The 24,456-nt window shown below is 38.2% G+C and overlaps 1 protein-coding gene across 2 annotated transcripts in view; it reads right to left on the bottom strand.

Moving 5' to 3' along the window:
• Window positions 1–8,070: 8,070 nt before the first annotated feature.
• LOC139744909 (arrestin domain-containing protein 3-like) overlaps window positions 8,071–24,456 on the bottom strand; it is a 160,930-nt gene continuing 144,544 nt past the window's right edge. Inside the window, exons 8-9 of one of the 2 annotated variants that reach the window (XM_071655323.1) lie at window positions 24,193–24,347; window positions 8,071–9,046 (exon numbers count right to left, since the gene is read on the bottom strand). In XM_071655323.1, the coding sequence (XP_071511424.1) occupies window positions 8,984–9,046; window positions 24,193–24,347 (218 nt within the window). In that variant the 3' untranslated portion in view covers window positions 8,071–8,983. Of the gene's footprint in view, window positions 9,047–22,739; window positions 24,348–24,456 lie in introns of those variants that run through there. The other variant, XM_071655322.1, reaches the window with a different exon arrangement.

Here is a 24,456-nt window from a genome sequence, read left to right as displayed (position 1 = left end):
ATACACAAACCACACATGAAATCACTGATGAATACACTACTCACAGATGAATAACTAGTTTGTGGTGAATAACTAGGACCTCACTTTTACATGAAATAAGCATTCACCATACATTACCTTTAAGCATGACTCATTCATAACAATGTATACATAATTTCACTAATGATAAGAAATCCCCCAAATTATGGCAATAAGAATACAGAACAATAACCAACAGTACGTGTATTTGGTACCAATTTTACCACATCATAGTATCTGAGCACTCGAGTTTTACATCATTTAAAGGTCACTGACTTTAAATAACAACTGCATCTGAAGTGCACATTTCCCCCTCTAAAGCAGCACATACTTAAATCTTCCAGGTGGGGTGCACAGTTGTAAACTGAAAGAAAAAGAAACATGATTGTATAATGTAAAGTATCCTACTTCATGGTGTAAACCCTTTGCAGATCTTTTCTCCCCCTCCCCCCCCCCCCCCCCCCAAAAAAAAAAAATAGAGAAGAAAATCCATAACTGAAGCATTGTGTACAATCTGCTGGACCATGCGACAAGAAACTTTACAGCACTTTTCCCCTATAAAACAAATCATTCATTTTATACTATATGTATCAAGGCTGCTATCACACTAATAGATAGACAGCATTAAAGTGAAAAATCAAGGAATATAGCTCGGTAGATTTTCTGCATGACTTCAACAATTACATATGAGTAATTACTGCTCACATGAATGTTTCATGGGAACACACAAGATATATCTATATGGGGTAAATCAGAAATACATGTACACGCATATATGAAACTGGATTTCAGACACAAAAACAACAAAATTATTGTAATATGCTGCTAAAAATACCTCTGACAGCTTTGGCCCCCTGCAGTACAAACCTTTTTTCCCCCTTCATTACCAAATAACATAAATGAACAATTCAATATCCTTTGATTGGATGGTAGCAATATGACACAATGAAGGTGACACAAGGTGAAAAACAAACAAAAAATTCCTTAATTGTATTCCCTATACAGGCAAATAGGAATACAATATAAAGCCTTGTCACTATTGCACAACTACACACAACTGTACATGTATCTATTCTTCATTAATCTATACCAGAACCCAAATAACGTTGCAGTCTTTCACTGCCATTCAAGGTGTTTTAATAGTGTCACAACAATAAATAATGAATGGCCACTTTGGTCGCAAATATGGGAAAGAGACACGTGCAGGACAAAAAAAAAAAAAAAAAAAAAAAAAATCAGAGAAATTAACCTGCAGGCATCATGCCGTTTTTCCACCAAAAAAGACAAAAAAAGGAAAAAAAAATGTTGAAAAGATGAAGTCCTTTGAGGAAGATCCATTGTTCTAGTCTCATGTCACTGTCGGCCTTGATCTCTCAGCGACAATGGAGAATATAAACATGCATGCCAAGCAGAGCTTACACTATTGAAACAAAGTATGAATAACAAAACATTAATAACAAGAAACACATGTGTTCTTCATACATGTAGTGTGCTGAATTCATTCATTCAAAATGAATTTATGACAACTGATACATAATCTACAGCTACATTGTATTTCAAGCCTAAGAATATGACAATGAGCTAGTGGTAATACGGAACTTCTCCTTTTTGTGAGCTATGTACATTTGTATAAATCAAAATTTGACGCACAAAATAAGTCACTAGCACACAGAAACAAGTGATCACAACAAATACATCAGCACTTGACTGTAGGATTGAGAAGGTCTCGATCTTAAAATCTTTGTTGTATAGTAGAGGTATTCTCTCCCACATCACCAATCCTGTCAGCTTTGACATAAAAAAAATATATATATCCACTCTGAGAAAAGCAGTAAGAAACATATGCTAGTATTTAAAAGCATCACAAACAAGAGTGATCAGAATGCAGTAGGCAGTCAACTGGGATACTTTTACACAATTACGCACTGAAGACTTTTATCTCCTATAAAATGTACATGGCCCTTTTGCGCATTTTGATGAAGTGCACCTTTTCTCTACATAGTGACAGAGGGCCGACTTTTAAACTTTCTGCACAGAGGAAATATTTCCAAGCTGATTTCCATCCATTATACCAAACAACACCCAACAATAACAGAAAAGTATTGCCCACTCGTTTAACCCTGAAAAGGCCCGGGGGAGGGTTGAATCAACCCCTCCATCGACATTTTTCGCGACTATTCCGCGACTATACTCGCGACACAGACATTCTCCGAAATTGGTCATGAGGTCGGTCGATCCATGTTTGCTTGTGTATGACAAGTTCTGTGCATTTTGAATGTGCGATCAAAGATCCTACACTACATAGGATCTTTGGTACGATTTTCCAGAACCACAAAAATTCGATCGATCAGATATTGGTATCGCAAGGTGATATCGCTTGATATAGGCTACAAGCACAATTGCATATGGCCATTTTTACAATCAGTGGTGTAAAACACGGTTTTGGCACTAGTTGGTGTATAACTTTCTTATACACTGACAGATATGCATTATTTTTTCTCATAAACTTACCACCCATAGTGTCTACCTTGGGTACCTTAATGAACTTTCCTCTCTTTTTCTTTCAGATGTGGCATGCACTTAATGCTTGAAATCCAACACTTTTGGTGTATGCACTCTGACATGGTTTTTTTGTCAGACCTAGCATATTAAATTGTTCATTCCTCTTCATTATTTTTGTTGTTGTGGTGATAGACAGGTATCCAACATTAAGAACTATTATGTTTACCAGGTTCTGCTTTGTCTTCTTTAAAGACTGAAATTGTCCAAACTTTATGTTTCGGAGGTGACATTTTCCGTTAACAATTAACCCCTCTTTTGAGTTAGCTCTTGCTCACAATTATAAAATTCAACTTTGCTAATTTCCATCAAAACAGAATAGTAATCAATCTGACTTAACTTCGATCCAAAGATTATTTGATTCAAAGAGCTTATCATTTTTTGGTGAGTGTTTATAAATTTATGCAACTTTTCCGTTAACTTTTTTGTCACCTCCGAGACAACAGATTTATGTATTTGATTTTTTTGTTCTTGACATCAGTTATACATTACATTTACAAAAATGTAACATATCCCCTCACATTATCTCTGAAGGAAGGTAGTAGAAATATAGCCTGTTGTTTTCATTTCGGAGCAATTTACAATTTTCCGTTAACACTTGTCACCTCCGAAACAATCGTCACCTCCGAAACAGCAAGCGTATTATATTTGATAATTTCTCGAAGACAAAGCAATTTTGTTTGATTCTGTCCAATTGACAGGAATCTCTTTTGGATGAAAATAGTAATATGGCAACAGGAAGTGAGAATTTTCTGGAGATTAATAAAAGATCTAATAAAAACTAAGAATTACTGTTTCGGAGGTGACAAAACACTGTTAACAAGAGTTTTTGCTCATTTCTATTGAAGAGAAACCATATCATGTACACCAGTGGTTTGACTTATTTTAGTAACATAAGTCTCAAAGTGGAGAAATCAACTAACACACTCTCACTCTTATTTTTATTACTATACTGTACGTTTTAGGGCAAATTTACATTTTTTCACTTTTTTAACAAAGAGAATGCACAAAATACACCCATCTGTTGTATATATAATATTGTAATCAAGATCAATTCTCCTGCTTTAGTTAAGTAAACATATAGATGCTTTCATCTTAGAAGCTTGATTTCCAATTTAAGCAATTTAGTTGTGAGGATTTACGAATCACAGCTTTCCATGTAGGTTGCTTTTTCTTGTGTTTCGGAGGTGACATTGTTTGTTAACACCATATTGTTATGTGATAGTGAAAGGCAAGACTTCAGTTCCTTTTCACTATCTATTAACATTTTCTACAAAATCATCACAACAGAAGTGACTTTTGTATACCTAGCTCACCAGAATTCCCTTGATACCAAAGTGATACATGCGGCAGTTCATGCATGCCCTACATTGTAGTCAACAATCTTTAAAAAAAATCATAAAATAATCAAACTCCACAAAAAGGCCACATGCCTACATGTATAGCTGGTACACAACTTGTTCTTGAATTCTTAGTTGTTGTTTTTCCATGTACAACGTGGTAATCATAAACAAAATTATGTGATTTTTTTTTTTAAATATTGCAATAATTATTACATTTTCCAAGTTGAACCAACTGTTTATGACATTGTATTTTTTAAAATTATTGAAGTTATCTGACAACTAAAGTGAACAGAGGAACAAGTCCCCAGGACTGGAAAGGGAAAGATCCAAAAACAAGATTTGTATTTCTATCTCAATATAATTTTGATGACGTGTTTACCTTGTTTTGTTATTATGTTTTATCTTAGAATTTGGCTTTAAGTACTGAAATTTCAAGGAAAAGAAAATGGTTTCTTAAAGGACAAGTCCACCTTCATATACATGTGGATTGAGTGAATGCAACAACATTATTTAGTAGAACACATCATTGAAAGTTTGGGAAATTGGACAATCCATTCAAAAGTTATGTTTTTTTTTTAAAGTATCTACATTGTATGCAATCACTGCTGGATGAGACGACTACGACAGTGTATGATGTCACATGCATACAACGATATAAAGAAAATATAAGTGAATTTCACAAAACTTTACTTTTTGAAAAAAGTGCACATTTCTTCAACTTGCTACTGATGTATGTTAGGGCAATATTATTCACCCTGCCTTCCAAAAGAGAGAAGTCAAGTGTTCTTTTGTTATGCAAGAAAAGTGAAAATATGTTGAATTTTCTTGATACTTTCTCTATATTCTGATACACGTGTGACATCACAAGCTATAGAAATCTTCTCATTCAGCTTTGACTGAGCAGAAACTTCAAAAATTCATAACTCTGGAATGGATTGCCTTATTTTCCTCAAACTCTCACTGATGTTTTACTAATATTGCTGTATTTACTCAACCCTCATGTCTATTGAGGTGAACTTGTCCTTCTTCGGTCCCTTATAGGGTTATTTGAGACCAGTTTGTGTCCGGGACCTTCTGTGAAGTTGATGGGTAAAATTACTGAACCAAAAAAAAAAAATCCCCATAAGTTCACACAAAAGCATTATGCTGCTCTCTTCAGCTGGGAAACACAAACTGTTGTCTTAACCAAACTGTAAAAACTTGCTAAAGATTAGTATGAATTACAATCTAAAACAAAATATGAGCTAGTATCCACTATCATGAAAGAGAATAACTAAACAAAATAACAAGTAAGAACTGAAAGAAAGAGCTTATATTTGAAAATTAAAGCCATGAGGAAAGACATGAATGTTCACAATATATTACTTGTAGTTAACACCTGAGAAGTTGGGTTGTCTCTGTGTTGTGTCACCTCCAAAACAATAAAATGATTTTTTCTTATCTTATACTTTTTACTCTCAAAAGTGACTAATGATTGCTGGTAATTTTCAAGCAATTCAGAAAGATACATAAAATATATTTTAGTAATGTCAACAGTTTAAATGAATCTGGTATATAGAAAATTTATCCCAGATGAACCAAACACCTTTCACCAGTATTATAACATTTGTATGGTGGCTATCAAGAATGATGAAGAATTCATGAACATCCTTGAATTAATCTACATGTATTTATAATACTATGTTCAAACAAAAACATAATACAAGTCAAATAAGAATTTTTGCTTTTGGCATTCATAACCTATGTCCCCACCAAAAAATTACAATGGTACCCTCCGCAACGATAACTTTAAAGATAGTGAATCAATCTAAAATACAATTTGAGGGATTGAAACTATAACTCATTGCCCACACCTTACAGAAAACCCCATTCAATTTGCTTCAGAGGTCAAAGAGAAATGAGGATTTTTGTAGAGCATGTCAGGAATCCCTTCCCTCCAAGTTCTGTATATTGTGTTTATACATTAATATGCAGTTCCAAGAGCATCCAAGTGCTAAACTTGGAAGAATCAGACTCCTGACATCCTTTATAACAATCCACATTTCTTTTAGACCACTTAACCAAAATTGCTTTCTGCAAAATAGAGCTAAGATGTTATAATTTAAGACCCCAAAGTAGATTTTAGCTGATTTAATCATATTGGGTGCTATCAATGCAAAAGTCTAATTGTATTTTGTATTTTGTACTTTTTTTTTCTTTTTTCTTTTTTTTTTTTTTTGGGGGGGGGGGGGGGGACATACTATATGAATACTTGAACACAATGTTAACATTGAATGTCACCTCCGAAACAAAGTTATTCTTCCCTGGTGTTGTGGAATCAAATGTTCTGAGAGCAAAGAAACATTACTAAAATGATCTTACACCCTCATTTCAATTTAAGGTAGAAAATGGAATGCCATGTTTCTTCAGGTTACAATATCTAGCTTATGTCCGTCATATTCTTACTGTAAATGAATATTTCAACACAATGTTAACATTGAATGTCACCTCCGAAACGAAGTGATTCTTCCCTGGTGTTGTGGAATAAAATGTTCTGAGAACAAAGAAACATTACTAAAATGATCTCACACCCTCATCTCAATTTAAGGTAGAAAATGGAATGCCATGTTTCTTCAGATTACAATATTTAGCTTACAACTCGTGTCCAAATGGAAGGCAAACTACCGGTGCCCATGCTAATTAATGAAGTGTAAAAAAATACTTGTTCTGTGTGGTTTATCTGCTTGAAACAGGAGTTAATTTCTTGTTCTCGAGTTATACTTATTAAAAACATTGATAAAAAGAAAAAGTTTTGTGTTATTGTCACTTATTCTCAAAAAAACTGAATGTTAATATCAATGTCACCTCCGAAACATTCTATTATGTTAACTGTCACCTCCGAAACATCCATGTGTGAAAAATCCAAGATTTAGAGAAATGATTGGAATTTCATTTAACCTACATAGGAAGGTAGCCCTTCTTAAAGACTTGTTATAGTATAGAGTTTGACCTGGCTTGCCCTCCAATAAATAGTTAAAATCTTAAAAATTGCATGTCAATTGGTATTTTTACCAAAAATTTATAAATCTCATGTATTTTTTTTTTAATTCACTTTATATTCAACCCCCAAATAGTTTTGATTCACAAACTATATATTGTTGTTAACCATATAAACTTTGCATGGTGAAGTTTGACTACAGAGTTTTGTCATTATGGTGCAATTCATGAAAACAAAATTTTGCTTAAATTTACTTCAGGTGCCAGGGTTTTCCTTAAATTACACCAATAACTCTTCAGCTTTAAGGTCTGAAATGTTATTTTTTCAAAAATTTGAATACTTTCCAACAGGAATCAAACAGAATAATGAAAAAATATTGTGTTTGAAATTTTGACCCTCTGCGTACAAAAGTTACACCACTGATCGTAAAAAAGGCCATATGCAATAGGGAGAATTGCAGTAATACTGGCCTCATAAATATCTGTAGAATGGATGAATACTGCACATTCAGTGCAGCAGTTGTAACTGTTCATTCAGCACTAACAGCAGTGCAATGGGTCTCCAGTTAGCCAGGGCCAGCGGGGCAGGTGTAAAGTGCAATGAAGCCTGAAGCTGCACAGTGTTCACGCAGTGAAGATGAAAAACAAACAAATGTGATTTCAAACTCAACTTTAAATCCTACAAAACTTACATGCTTTACATGTATACCTAAAGTACTCCAAAGAGAATTAACATACATTCAGGCTAAATTACCATTGTAACAGTACGTAGTTGTGATCAGAAGTTCAGACACGTACTACTGTACTCACTGTAAGAACATGAACTTTAAAAAACTTTTTATAGTGCATGCGATTGGTCATTGAATGAGCTAACAGAAAAATGAGAATGCAGACAAGATGGTGATCCTTATCACCTAACACTGCCAAAAACTTCAGATTGCCCCCACCATGCCAGCCTGCGATGACTAAGATCAGATCAAAATGTTGGCTGCGATGTCTACAAATGTGCTGCAACCTTCACAAACCATGCATAACACAAACACATGCAAATTCATCAATTGTACACACACAAATCAACACACACAAATTTCACCCAATGCGGCTGCAAACATGTCATTATTGGGGCATCCGCCGGTCAACCAATGCCAGTTAGCGCATGCCGTCAAACCCCCGTTTGAGACGAGACCCCATTGGCAAACAAAGCTGATGGGGTGCTATACCCCCCTAACGAGTCCTCGTTTGAGAAGTGGGAGGATATGTATTTGCCCATTGCAAAATAACTTTCTACTTAGGCGTGGCAAACCTGGAGGCCAAGACAGGGTTTAATGACTACAACAGCTGTCATATTACGTAAGAGCATGATAAGGACATCTGCCTGTGGCAGACCATTCAAATTGAACTCAATTTTCTCTATTCTTTCTCAAATTTTCAATTTTATATTCTATTGAGAAATTCTATGGTCATCCGTTTTAAATTTCGAACGAAAAAATTTGACCCATAAATAACGAAAATGTATACACTCACACATACATACACACACACGCACCATGGAGCTACATAGCCCATGCCAAAACCAGAACAATCTCCCCCTCTCGTGGGTGCCAGAGGGTACTTTCATGCATAGTTAACATGCCCATCAACTCTACACGAGTATAAAGTGTGCAGGTGATAAAAAGGACTAAATTGTGAATCCAGTCACGATAAAGACACTGCACGATAAATGACATTATTTCAATAGTGAGAATGGAACTGTTGGCCATGATGCTGCTTTCCAACATTAGTGTCCACACCATCCTGCTCTAATATATCTGGAAATACTCCAGCAGGCAAGAGCCACATAATTTGCTTAAGGTGTGTTGCAAGTGTCCCAGAATACATTTGTTGATTGATGTTATCCTCTTGAAAGGATCCCATGGTATATCTCTCATTTGGCAAGTGTACATACACATTGGAGAAAACAAAATAAATTCAACCTTTTTCCCATGCACTGACGTTCTTATTCTGAATCACTCAATCAATAACCCTTGAGGTGACTCATCAAGGAGAGGACATGGAGGTTGTCCATAACAAATGCAGCATGACTATCATCAGGATATGCCCTCACATGATGGCTGTCTGGTGTCTTCAGTATTGTAAACATTGGGATCCCTCTGTTGAGATGCAAAATAGGAATGAACAAAGTAAACACTTTCTGTTTTTAAAAAAAAAAAATCATATACTTCATGCCAATATTCTATATTCAAAATCTAATAATTTATGAAACACATTGTATGTCAGCTTTAATTCATACCTACCTGGTAAACAAATTCCATGATATAAATTTGGATCATATCAAATAGTGCACATAAACAAAGACGTGCATAGAGGCAGATAACTCAAGACATGATTGCTGATGCACAGATAGTGGTATACCAGGTAGTTTACTAATACTTCACTATGTCTGTACCTGCTAGAGACCCTTTTTCATCACGACAGTTATATTACAGAATATTAAAAAATTTGCAACTTTCATAGTCATTTCTAAATTCTGTACCACTAGGTAAAATCCAAAAACTGCAACCACACCTCCCATCATATACATGCACAAAACTGTAGATCTATTCTCAGAAATCCTTATATAATAATGCCAAATCTACTATTCCACAATTAGTAGAGCGGTTAAGCCCTCAAAATCATGAGAATTGTGCAAAATTTGACTAAAGCATGAAACTTTCACCAGTGTTAGTACATACCATAAGATTCACTTTAAAGGTATTAGCCCACATTTGCAAACCCACGAAAATCAAAACTGCATAAAACAGGTCCAATATGACTTCAAGTACAAGTTATAACAGTAACATATATCTCACCTGTTGCTCTTTGTCTATACCATTCGATAAAAGAGAGAAAATCATCGTTTTAAAATCAATTTTCAAACCGGGTCAACCCGACCCAAAATCCAATTACGAGCGCGGGCTAGCTACGTACATGTAACTTACACATGTCATGTATCGCATGCATGTAGTACGTACGTGGACCAGAGCTAGCGAGCGTTATACGTATGCATACGGTGCATTTTCAGTTACAGTAAACCTCGGATAAGTCGACGTCGAGTGAGTCGAAAATCACTTAACTCGAAGCAAAATAAAAAGTCCCGATTTTTCCCTATGTATTTTCTCTAAGAAATATTTGGATAAGCCGAAGTACGAGAGTCGAATTTCGGCTGTGTCGAAGTAAAACATTCAGTCCCTTTTGTACAAAATACACGTAGTTTACATCACTTGAGCCGAAGAAGATTTGTCTGGCATTCTCATTACATTTAGAGGAGAACAAAAAAAAAATCGGCATGTCGCAGAACCCCGTCCCTGGCCTGCTGCAGGTAAGCATGCACACTCACCGTACCGCTCTGCACGCATGTCGAATACTAGTACATACACATGTATACATGTATACACACAGCACATCGATCCATATACTTTATCCATACACACAGCACATCCATACTTTATCCATGTCAAGCCATAACTCCTTGGTCAACCAATCGCTGCTTTAATATTTTAGTGACAGGCCAAGTGGGCGGAGCTTGTTTGTGCGTGCGCTCGGCAGGCAGTATAGTTTTGTTCAATGGAGTGTGGGATGGGCCTGGGAGAGTGTTTGTCTCAGGGTAGGTTGACAGAGATGGCTACCTATGTTGCACCATAGACATTATCTTCAAGAACAGACAAATTTGAATGCAAACACACACACGCACGCACACACACACACACACACATGCATGCAAATGTACTATAATACATGTACATAACTGTGAGTCGAAAAAAAAATCGACTCTCGCGAGAGTCGAATTTCACTTAAGTCGACGCATTTTCGTCAGTCCCGAGAGCTTCGACTCATGCGAGGTTTACTGTATTTTTATGAAAGTAATGGACTAATTGGAACGAAATTTTGCACAGGTGTTACTGCAATCATACCCAGTCTCCATGCTAACTATGAGACCATTTGCTGCAGGTTTACAAATGTGGGCTAATACCTTTAAGATCAGGAGGTAAGTCTGATTTGACCTCTGATGACCTCCAGAGGTCAATGAACTTTACATATCACAACTGTTCGGAGACATTTATGAATGATAGATGTGGTTATGTTCTACTAAACATGCATTTATACTAAAGAGAAATCATTTTCTGATTCAACAGAGCACTGAAAGGTTTTTCCCTTCGACCTCTGATGACCTCAAGAGGTCAACGACCTTTAAATATCAGAATATCGATGTTCTGAGACATTTGTGAAATGATATATGTGGTTATGTTGCACTTAATATGCATCTCTACTTCAGGGAAACCATTTTTCGATTCCACAGAGCATTGACAGGTTTTTACTTTTGACCTCTGATGACCTTTAGTGGTCAATGACCTCAAAATATCATAATGATCTGTGATGTCATTGGTTAATGATAAACATTGTTAAGATGTACAAAACAAGTAGATTTATCTTACATTGAAATTGTCTTCATATTCTAAAGAGCAGACAGGTTTCTACCTTTGACCTCTGATGACCTTGAGAAGTTAATGACCTCAGAATATCAGAATATTAAACTATGACATCATTGGTTGGTGATGAACAAAGACCTTGAGAGGTTGATGACCTCAGAATATCAGAATATTAAACTATGACATCATTGGTTGGTGATAAACATGGTAAAGATGTACAAATCAAGGATATCTGTCTTACAATAACATTGTCTTCATATTCCAAGGCACACAGACGAGTTTCTGCCTTTGACCTCTGATGATCTTGAGAGGTCAATGCCCTCTATAGATTATCAGAATAGTTTGGCATCATTAATGGTAAACATGATGATGTTCTAGAGAGCACTCTTAGGCCCTGCTTATTAACGAGCCATTACCTTTCACCTATGAAAATCACACAAGGTCAAAGACCTCTAATGAAATGTGAGGATATTGATATTGATATTGTGATAGTTAATAGTTAATTGTTTATAATGTAGGGCTTACAAACCATGCATATTCTGTTACCCCCCCCCAAAAAAAAAAAAAAAAACTAGAGATTGTAATTTGTCATTACTGACAAATTAAGGTGATCCGATTTTTTTTTTCATCAATGATTCGAGTCCTGATCGCAATAGGCATGACCATACAGGTTTCGCCTGTTGCTAAAAACGTTGGCCGTGTGATGTTTGAATTCTCGTTTAGAAAAGGGAGTCATATCTGCCATCTTTGGTACCAAATTCCGTATACACTAGATAACGAAGATACAACAACAAATACATATGACCTTTGACCCACCTTTACACTCCCAAGATGGCATCTGAGGAAAAAGTGGTTATTTTGTGAAATGATTCTTGCGACATCGTCTATACGTGTGCAAAATATGGGAAAGATAGGACAGGAATTCGCCAAGATACAAGATGAAACATTTATGACCTTTGACCCTAATTTACATACCCAAGATGTTGTCCGATCAAGTAGTTGTTATTTTATGAAATAATGTACGTGACATGTACTAGGCATGTGCAAAATATGGGATTGATAGCCATTGTTGTTGTTCATCTATTGCACAGAAAGTAGTAGAAAGAAGAAAAATAAAGAAAAAATTATGTTATTTTATAGAAATTTGAAGGAGAAGCATAAAAAATCAGAAAAAGATAAAGTAAGGAAAGGGAGATTAAGATTAACTAAAGAAAAAGAAGAAAAAAAGTGTTTAAAAAAATTTAAAAAAAATATTGGCAGGAGTGAGCCTCGAACCAGGGACCTTAGGGTTACGAGTCGGATGCGCTACGCAATGACCTATTTCATTCTCCATAGGCCCTGTGTATTAAGCAAAATGACGCTGCATCGAAGCCTCGTGCCATTTTCAACCAAGTTTTTCGAATTGATGCCGACATCGTATGAAAAAACAAAGGGCACACTTACGGTAGCGTAAAGTCTCAGCTATAACATATTAAAATCTGGGAGAAATTTACCGAAGCTTAAGTGAGCTAGTGCTCGATAAAGATAGTCATGTCAATTTTCATTTCCAGAAAAACTGCACTCCCATAGAGATAACACGTAAACTGGTCAAATTTGACAAGATTACTTTTAATCCATTTTTACGAGGTGATACCGTTATCCAATCAGAACACTGTAATTTTATGTTTGAAAGAACATTAAATAAACTACATCATACTGAAATCTGGGTGAAAATTGACAAAGGACTAGTGAGATACGCTCGAATGAACTTGAAATTTGATGACGTCATTTTGAAAATTTACTTTTTTTACTTTATTAAGAAATTTGATATCTTTTAATCATTTTGTCAGCGTTGCCAACCCATGAAATGACATGTACAACTCATCAGTTTTCAAAATATGTATAGAAAATGGGGGGTCACCGTCCATCCTGACGAGTAAAATCGGATTTAAAATTGGCAGTTTTTTGGCATAGTTGTACTGCATATCGCCATTGACGCGCGCGCGGAATTTCAACTTTGACGGGCCCGTGTGACGTCATATTGAGTCGGATTGACTTGAAACTTGGTAGAAATATTCCTTGACATTTCAGGCAGCCGATACGTGTGAAAAAACGGGAAATTTCTATTGCATATAAGCTGTGCGTGCGTATATGCGCGCGCGCGTACGCGTCCGTCCGATTTTTTCAATTTTTCAAAAAATGCTCCAAATGGTCTGAAACGTGTGCAAAAAAAATTTGAGCTCGATTTGAGCATACAAATATTTCAACGCGCGCGTACGCGCACGTACCAAGAGAAAATGTGAATTTTGAGAATATGAGTAGAATGCGCATAACTTGAAATATATGTGACGTAAATTTCATTGAAAAACTTCATTCCATTAATGAGATATGACTGAAAATGTGTTTTCATATAATGACGTCATAGTGACGTCACGGTCGACTGATCACTTTGATTTTAGTTCGATTGCCGTCTTTGGGACACGATACATACATGGTATAAGTTTGAAATTGATAGGCAGAGTACTTTCTGAGCTAACCTCTGCACAACTTTTGGGGAGAAATAAAGAAAGAAGAAGAAGAAAGAATCCGTACAGATACAATAGGTGATCCGAGAGGATACTCGGATCACCTAAAAAATTGGCTACTCATTCCACAGAACTTCTCGGGTAATTATCCACATCGGGTATGTGCACAGAGCAATGGGTGTCGATCTGTTTTCATGTGGGGGGGACTTGGAAAATATGTGTAAGCATAAGTCCATGGTGCAAAGGAGTGGAGCGGAGGGGGAGGGGGAGGGTGCGGGTGGGGGATTGGATTTTTGCAGTTTTAGACCTGAAATCAGTGAATTAGTGCAGCTCTTGTTTAATGTGTGCGTCATCACTTATATGGAAGTTGATGGGGGTGTGCGCGCTTCTCACGCCCCCCCCCCCCCCTCCCGAAGACGAAGTTTTGGAATTTTTAGAATCTGATGCATACGTTTTGGGGAATATTTGGAAAATCATGGATCGCCAAAGTGTACCGAGTCTATATGGATGGGAACCCAACAAGGGCAGCGTTGGCGAGGGTAGGGTATTCCACTCCCATCCGAGAGAGCTCTTGTATTTTGAGAAATGAGATTCAACGATCTGGCACACATGCACTTTTAAAGGAATACCTCAAAATTTGTATCAGGTGTAGTAAGTCAGCCATCTATGGAGGGAGACCAATCGAGGGATGGATGTGGGTGGAGGTATCCCCCTCCCACATTATGGAGCTTTTGTATTCTTCTGTTTGCAATTCAATGATCTCGTGCCACTCTTGGTTTAACTACTATTTTGAAGAAAAAAAAAGGTCCATCCCCAAATGTGTAGCCATAATCAATGCATGGTGGGGAGGTTGATATAGTGAAAGAAGGGTATGAAACGGGCTGTCCCCCAAACCTTCCCATGCGAGGGAGCCTTTGCATTAAGAATAGAAAAAAAAAATCTTGTAAACACATCTAGGATGGAACATTTGGGAAATTGTCAGTAAAAGGAGTGTAATGAATCATAGGGTAGAAACTGAGGAGGGAAGGGCTAATTGAAACAGGATGCCCTACCCCCTCAATAAGAGGGACTTTCTTTAATTTGTTGGAACTGAAATTAAAGATCTAGTACATACTTTTTGATGTTATAGAAACAAAAATGGTTAATCTCAAAAGCACTTAGTTTATATTGAAGGGGACCTAACGGAAGATAGTGTGGAGGGGGTATGCAAAGGAAATTTTGCCTTTTAATTTGGTGCGTACTATAGTTGAAATGTGCAGTCAATTTATTTGTTATCAAAAAAGTGTTTAAAAAAATCCGCAACTCAGGAAATACTTGGAGGCAAAGTTTTATGTCCCCACCACTCACCCTCCCATATTTTATCGGGAGGCGGAGCAACTGCCTCTTGCCCTCCAAGATGAACACTCATGTATACATAGGAAAGCCTTTTCATCTTTAGAATTCAAATTAAAATATCCCTTTAAAATTTTTTTCATAGAATTAGGGAAATTATCAATCCTCAAAGTATGTTTATATCTGAAGGAGCCTATTGGAAGGAGATATCCCCTCTCACAGAAGGGAGATTTTGCATTTCAGAATCAACAATCTGACACACACTTAAAGTGAAAAACCTGGGCAGTTTTCTGTCTAACAAGCAAAAAAACAAAACAAAACAACAAAACAAAATAAAACAACACACAACAAAGTCCACATCTCACAAGTTATTGGGACGGGGGTCAACTATCCCTGCCACCACACCACCCCTCCTCCAAACTGATGTATGTGCATGTGTTTTATTCCACTTGTTGAAAAGAAGAGAGAATTGGAAGAAACAATATTGTTCAGTGGTCGCTATCCCAGTCAAGTAAATTGTTTATCAATAAGGTGATTTCCTTCACCTGTATACCTTAACCCTAAAAGGGCCGGGGGGGAGGGGGGGGGGCGGAATCCCCCTCGACATTTCACGCTATAATTCTGTAATGCGAGAAGGCCTCGTCGCAAGGCTTGTCTTTGTTTGTTCAAGTCTCGCGCAACTTTTGAAACCAAATTTGCGACGTCCGCGCATACTTTTGCCAAGCCACGCCCGTTTTTGTAACGGAATGTCGCCCCAAAACGGGCACAGTTTTATGATTTTGTGTACATTTCCTATGGAAAACAGTGCTCTGTCATGAAAGTCATAAAAACCTGATTATTTTTACAATTAATCACTTTCATTGATCAGTTTTGTGCTAATTATGGTAGAAAAATGGTCAGTGACAATTTCCAATGAAAAAACAAAGAAAAAACAAAAGTTGAGAAACAAGGAAATACATAAGAAATTCTGAAACAATAAAATACATAAGAATTGAAATGAGTTTTGGAAGTTTTTGTGATGTACAATTGTTGAATATGCTAAAACAGATTTACAGATCAAAAATTAGACTCTCACTGCTTTTAATTAGGCTAAAATATGATCTTGAGCTTAATTTGCATAATTAATTAATTAAAATTAGAAATTGAGTGTTTGAAAAAATCTTATGACACAATCTTGTAGATTATGACGCGGGTCTCATGCATTTAAAATTTCTTTGCGATCGCACCACTGATGGCTGAGATCTCGGGGGGGGGGGGGGGGGCGGAATCCATCCCCCTTTGTTCACTTTGCCATGATTTTCTTTGTACACGTAGAAAAAATAATTCAAGACTGAAAATGAAACTGATACATTACTAAATGCTAGACATGATGCACATATTGTGTATTCTATAGCAATAAAAGTCAGCAACTCAAAAGGCATGTGCTCATTTCACATGAATATTAGCGATTATCCTCTAGACTCTGGAGGATATTGAAAGATATGCATCGAAATGTAAGAATATTGATGTCTGCTTTCATTGGTTTGTAATGGCCAGCTGTTTATGAAATAAACCGAAAAAATGTGTTTTGTGTGTGTGTGTCCAAAATTGTTTGCAGAGTATTCCACACGCTGTTCAATTCTGAGTTCCATTTAGGACAATGAGAAGGTTGTTTTTTTTTTTCTCAACTACACTGTAATATCAAAATCTATTGAAAAAACACATTATCATTCCTTTGTGTTGGAGATCCATGCCGGATGGTCAAAACAAACATTAAAAAACCCAGATATCTCAGACCTAATTGTTATTACAAAAAAAGATTCTTTGGGAGTAGGCCTACTTTGTGTTCTTGCAAATGATGCCTGACATTTCTGGTCATTGGCAGTTTTTGAAGAATGCAGCAATGGAGCCACAACTTCCTGCGGAGTGGATATTGTGGAGTTCTTGATACAGAACATCGTCGCTGAATTTGCCTGTGCTGTACTTTCTTACAGGGATTGGCATTGTAGTTTGTTCTTTTTCTTCTTCTTTTTTTTCTTTTTTTTTTTAAAGTGTGGCTGTAACACTGCTTGTTTTGCATGTGATGGTCATTGCAGCTGAAGAGTGCATATCTTCTCTGGATCATTCCAAACTTCATGATGTTTGCCTGGGTGAGTGGATCCCAGAGGACAGTCCTGAGCAGTATGGAGTAGCAAAGCACCTGAACTTTATCTTTGTCTGGAGAGAGTCTTTGGTTGAAGTATAGCCTTTTTAAGCTGCTGTGGTGATGTGATTCCAGCTGAGATTCCTGTGGGAGTAGACTCCAAAATATTTTGCACAATCCGCTTTCTCCATGGTTTGCCATGAATGCTTATCTATTCCCTGGGTAGAACTCGGATGGCAAAAGCTAGTTGCAAAGCACAAGATTGCTTCATGTGGAATGCATGTTGCGCCTCACAGTATGTCGAAGTTTTCAAGATGGTCCATGATGTCGCAGCTATGGACTGTATACTGTAAAAGTGGTTTCTTTCGCGGTGGTTTTATTTTCGCGCTTTTCGCGCTTTGAGGTTGAACCGCGAATTTAACATCACACGAAAATTTTTTGAACTCATCGCTTGTTACAACGCTATCATTAATGACTGCGAATTTAAACACACGCGAAAAAGTCGGCACCGATGGAAACCGCAAAAGTTTCTGTACGCGAAAGAAACCACTTTTACAGTACTCCAGGACCATAAGTCATTCATCGCAGTCATACTGTAACAACCCACAAGCTTGACACTGGCCAATACAGGCCCACCAGCTGGAAACTATGCAAATATTGCACATGAGCTTGACACTATAGGCAATAAGTTGACCATTGACTATACATAAAATATCAATATTCTGATATTTTGAGGTCATTAACCTGTCACCTTCGTCAGAGGTCAAAGGTAGAGACACGTAATTTCTCTTGCTCTGTGGAATAGGAAAACAATTCAATTGTAATACAAGTGAACATGACATCTTAATCATGTTTATCATCAACCTATTGCACCAAATATCAATGTTCCCATATTTTGAGGTCATTGACCTCGTCATACCTCATCATAGGTCATCTGAGGTCATCAGAGGTCAAAGGTAGAAACTTGACTTGAAACTCTGTGGAACATTGAGGCAATTCCACTTACAAAAATTAGAACATAATTATTGTGTTTCAGTTACGAGTGATGCATTGAAATATCAATTTTGTGACATTTTGAGGTCATTGACCTCTGGTGGTCATCAGAGGTCAAAGGTAGAAACCTGTCAGGGCTCTGTGGAACATGAGAACAATTGTTGCAGTATACACATTACTACATGACTGTGGTACTACAATGGGCTGCATCAGTACATGTGTATATATATATGTACATTTATATAAAGCATTGAGTCTCCTGTATCCGGCCAAATCTCTTATCCGGATGAGCCCCGGTCCCGACTTGTCCGGATACGAGAGGTTCAACTGTACTCCTCCATTGTCTTGAGATGGTTCAGTACTCAGCTCATGTCATCCAAGGACTTTCTATGAAACGTGAAGGCAAGATCATGTGCAAACTTCCTACGCGAAGTGAATGTTATGTCACCATGTATATGTTTAAAAGAGTTCTAGTGGACTTAGTTTACAGCCACCTTAAGGAGGCCATCATTCAGAGTCCTAACACAGTTGGTCTGGTTACCTAGAGCAATCCTGAATCTGCAAGTGCTGTAGATTAAAGACAAGCAGTGTGAAGGGGTGCACATCACGAGACCGACACCCACTAGTCATACAGCTCACGAGTAATATAACCCATGAGTTATACAGCTCACGAGTCATACAGCCCATGAGTTTGACACTAAGCTAACAAGGCCCACGAGACCGACACATTAAGCCCCGTGTTGAGTCTGTCGAACTCGCGGGCTGTTTTTGCCGATTGTCGAACTCATGGGTTTTATTTGCCTAATGTCGAACATATGGGCTGTATGACTCGTGAGCTGTATGACTCATGGACCTGTTTTCAATGTCGAACTCGTAGGCTGTATGACTTGTGGGTGTCGGTCTTGTGGGATGACCCCGTGTGAAGTTGTTATAGCACTGCTTTCAGAATGAGGCAGCACTGTACATATCTCAGAGTCTCCCTTGACATCATATTATACGCAAACACATTCACTCCGAAAAAAACTGGTGGTAAGTTCATCTACCATATATAATTCATCTGGGTTAACATGAAAAACTTTCGGCCATTGTTTTCATTTCAGAGATTTGACGACAGGAAGTGAGGTGGTCCCTTTTTTCCAATTTCCCCTGCCTCATGTTCTTTCTCGGATAAGGGGACTGAATGTATGATATCGCTTTTTGACAGTTAATTGGGAATTTAATTTGTGTCATCACCTAGGATTCAGCCTTTTCATTCAGTAAAGTAGAGTGAATATTATGATGTTGAACATCTCAAGGCAAGTAAGTGTCAAATGTTCATATCTAATAATTCCTGATAAACGATCTTGACGTTGGCGTCAATTCAACTTTTGGTGGATTTTTCCAAATTCCTAGGGGAAAATTCAGATTGAGGGAGTAAATTTGGATGTTTGCATCAAAAAACAAAACAGCTTTTGTTAGGAACAACCTTCTGATTTATAATCAGCACACAAATTGATAAACAGTGTACCTGAGTGACAGAAAAAAAAGAAGAAAATTTGTTTATTTCCATGCACACTTTGCCGTCCATAATTGTGATGGGGTATATGACTGGCATCCATTTTGAAGTTTTGTATTAAGAAGGATATAATAAGCCTAAAAACAATAAATTTTCTGTTTGTTTGCTTGTCTGTTTGCTTGTGGCACTTAACAGATTTGCATTGCACATGCAAAACTTCATAAAAGCGTAGGTATGTGACTGAAAATTCGTCTTCTATTTCTATGCATGTGTTTTGCCATTCATATAGTACATGAGTATAGGAGTGGCGGCCATTTTGAATTGAAAATAAGCTTAAAATACTAAATGCACCTCTTCAAAAGAAAAATTTCTTGCATATGTAGAATTACTCAAGGAACAAAAATTTAAACAACTTTGATGGAATAATTGGTCATAAAATTGACATAACTGGGATTATGATGGCCAAATTAGCATATCTGGCGGCCATTTTGGATTTTTGCATTTTGCCGAAAATGCTCAAGGTTACGCGAGTGGCATCAATCGGATTTGGAATCAGCACCCTCGAATTGACAAGAAACCATAAAAAAACACTGTACATATAAAAAAACAAGGTTAGGTGCACTTTCTATGGAGCCTAGCCTGGACTATTATATCCATGTCAAAAGGTTAGATCCTACGTAGTGTGCGTGATCTTTATGGTACGCGCGTACGCAGATTTTCGTTGAGCTCGAGATGTGCTGGATCTATCGACCTACTTTCTTCAATAAAACGCAAAACAACCAATTTTGCGATTCTGTTGCAAACCCAGCGCTGTAGCGCTAACATAGAGATATCTCTATGAGCGCTAATAATACTGTGTCGCACTAGCAGACTATACGCTTCCGTGGCCGTGGCAATCATGTATTATACGTGTTTATGTTGTTTTGCTTTATGTATTGTATTGTTTTTAAGCAGACTGTAACGGAAACCAGCCTCGTCCTGTGATTTTTGTTTTGACTAAATCAATAATTAAGTCATGGTGATCAGCCGTAACTATAATCGACTATTAAGTCTCTTCGTAAAACGGAAACAAACAGTTGATTTAAAGTTATAGCGGACTTCAAGTTGGATAAAATTAGCGTTGATTTCACAATCAACGCTAACTTTATCTTGATAAAATAGGGCCCTGCTCTACTAAATGTAGCTCTGCCACTGATACCTAGACAATGACATACAGTAGCAGTGGTGCCCAATGAAAGACAGTAGAATTGTTAAAGGCCCTGTCACACCTTTCCGGGTAAGCTACGCGGGCTTGTTGCAAGTAGGGATTTTCCAGCAAAGCAGGAAAATTTTCTGCAGGCAGACAAGGATGTTGACGAGTTCTGTACTTGCGTCTTACCTGCTAGACACATGCTACTTACCTGCTACTTGCGTGTATTCTGGGTGACCTGTGTGAGAGCTTCAAAACCGTTTCTGTTACAAGCGACATAAAGGGGCTGCGAAGTACATTGTACCTGCGTTCCAGCTGCGAAGTACCCTCGTATGAGTTGCCTGCGAGGTGCTGCCACTAAGGGCCTCCTACTGGTGTTCTATGTGTACCTCTGCGGGCAAACCCCCACGACTCAACCGGAACGAGTTTTGAGCATGCCCAAGGCCTTGTCACACCGTGTCTGGGAAAGCATTGCAGGTTGATTTGCTGGGAAATTTTTTGCTACCCAGACCTTCCAGCAGTTGGCTCGCACCTGACAGTACATAGTGCGTATCTCGCCTGTAGTTGGCCATAGTTGCCCTGAGGTGCGCATGCAAGTCCCATTAACCTGCAGCCAAGTTTTGAGCATGACCAAAATTTTTCCGGGTGAGTTGTGGGGATTGCCCGCAGAGGTCCACGCAGAACACCAGTAGGAGGCCTGTAGCTGCAGCAGGTCACAGGCAGTTGACCCGCTTAAAGTACATAAGTTATGCGTGTCATCTGCATAACATTCTGTGGGACATCTGGGCCCTGATTTATCAAGATAAAGTTAGCGTTGATTGTGAAATCAACGCTAACTTTATCCAACTTGAAGTCCGCTATAACTTAATCAACTGCAAGTTTCCGTCTTAGGAAGAGACTTAATAGTCGATTATAGTTACAGCTCATCACCATGACTTAATTATTGATTTAGTCAAAACAAAAAACACGGGACGAGGCTGGTTTCCGGTACTGTCTGCTTAAAAAACAATACAATACATTAAGCAAAACAAACAACAAAAACATAATTGTTTGCCATGGCCACGGAAGCGTAGTCTGCTAGTGCGACGCAGTATTATTATTAGCGCTAACAGCCGCTGACTTAGAGGTATAAGTTTGCAACAGAACCGCAAAATACGCCGTTTTGCATTGTATCGAAGAAAGTAGGTCGATATATCTAGCACATCTCGAGCTCAACGAAAATCCACGTACCGTAAAGATTCCGCCGCACACTACGTAGGATCTCAGTAAATCTAATGCTAAAACGTCACACTCAAGTATTCATTAAACATACAGTAACTGACTGTCCCAAGGTGAAGGTCGTGTAGGCCTACAGAATGCATTGTTTTAAGTCTCCCACTAGGCTGAAGTCCTGTGTGTTTACGTGTAGGATTATGGAAACTTGTGAGAGTGTGGTGACTACAGTAGCTTGTTTTTACCTCTACGGCGCAGATCGGCTTTGTAACGAATAGATGGCGAGTCTACATCAACATGTCAAAATTCTAGACTTAAGGCCACCGCACACTACACGATCAGACTGGTCTTAAAGTCTTAAGCCAAGCTGGGTCTTAAGACCAGTCGTACGACCCGACACCGCACACTATACGACCCGACTGTAAAGCGCGCGTAGTGCGCACTGCGTGCGCTTGCATTTTACTGCATTGTGAATGGCTGAAAGCCTACAACCAGTCGTAGAAATTCAACATGTCAAATCTTTACGACTGGCGCTAAGACTCAGTCGTACTGGCAAGACTGTGACGTTACACTTCTAGTCTTAAGGTCTTAAGACCGGTGAATCGGGGCAAAATCGTGTAGTGTGCGGCGGGCTTTAGACGCTCTAACAGTACGTGTTACGGTAAGTACAAACGACTCGCTGAATGTTACTTAGGCCTAACGTTAAGCCTATTATTGGTTAGCCTAACTTAGATCTCAAGTTACTGTCGTACTCAGTGCTATAGAATTAAACTTTTTATTTTCTGTATAGGCCTACTAAAGTTTTAATTAGTATCTATTGACGAACTAGCTCTACGTAGGCCTACGCACGTCAGAAGTCACTGGTTTCCTCGCATATGGGTTCTTTGGCAAGATATGCATTGCTTGCACACAGACGCGGTTCCAGTTACAGTACCGTACTCGCTTAGTTGCCCTTGCTGGCGATGGCTTGACTTGATTGGCGGGCGGGCGGGCCGAGGTGCCGGGCGCGCAGGCTGGGATATGAGACTGCTGTCTAGGGTGTTTGCGTGCAGCAGTCGCGAAAGCAATGCGTGCCGATCGTGAATTTCATGCAAGGAAAAGACCATAATTACATGAAAGAAACGCAACTAAATGTTAGAGAAAGTGAGCAGCAGTTAACAGACAAACATTTGTGACAAGACCCCAGCTAGACTAGGAAAGTGTGACAGTCATCTTTCTTCTGTAATTTGCCTTACAATTGAATCTACCTAGACTGTTTCTACTTAAAGTTGATATTTATCAACTGTTAAGTTAATCATGGATTTGGAGCGGTTGAGAAAACTTATATGTTGATTTTGGAGGAAGTTAAATTTTTTCCAACTGTGGGTGTCTTGATAAAATGGATTTTAAGTTAACTTGGAAGTTAATCATAGATTAAGTGGACTTAGAGTTGATTTTAGAAGTTAATCATAGATTATTTTGACTTAACATTAAATTTATCTTTTGATAAAACGGGGCCCTGCCATATCAAATTCCTTCAGAAGAATTCCTTAACTGAGTTGTCAGCCCTCACTCGCCACCCATGTGCCTACACGCGGGTCAAATGGAATGGACGTAAGTCGAACGTAAGTAGCACAGGTCAAGCAGGTAAGACGCATGCGAAACTCCCCCAAATCCTTGTCCGCCTGCAAAAATTGTCCTGCGTGCTGGAAAATCCCCACACAAATCAAGCCCATGTATCTTGCCCGGAAAGGTGTGACAGGGCCAAAACTTGGCTGCCGGAAAGAGGACTTGCGTGCGCAACTGCGGGTAACTACAGGGAAGATACGTGCTTGGTACTGTCATGTGTGGGTCATCTGCGGGGACCTCCGGGTAGCAAAAATTGTTCTTCGCAAGTCACACACAAGGCTTGTCCGGAAAGGTGTGACAGGGCTTTAAGACAGATATAACACAGAACATGAATGACCAAATCCTATTCCTGTATAAAAGCAAGAACACACTCACCAGTGAATATGGAGGAGGAGGTTGCCTGAACTCATAGTTGGAGACATACGTGTACATTGGAGTGAACATTGGGTCACCAGTCATCTCTGCATCTCCTGGCTCATCATCTCGTATATCCACTCCACCAAAGACACACTCTGCATAACTAGGGGGAGCTGATGGTCCAAAAGCAATTTGAGACCATGCATCACAAACATATATATACATTTTTTTCATTTTGAATTCATGACAACATTTTTATTAAAACTAGAAATGTTGCTATGG

This window comes from Diadema antillarum, unplaced genomic scaffold (assembly GCF_040938485.1).
Source record: "Diadema antillarum isolate AM-2024a unplaced genomic scaffold, OU_Dant_1.0 seq00001218_RagTag, whole genome shotgun sequence".
Taxonomy (NCBI): Eukaryota; Metazoa; Echinodermata; class Echinoidea; order Diadematoida; family Diadematidae; genus Diadema; species Diadema antillarum.
This window is presented reverse-complemented; position numbering and strand designations above follow the sequence as displayed.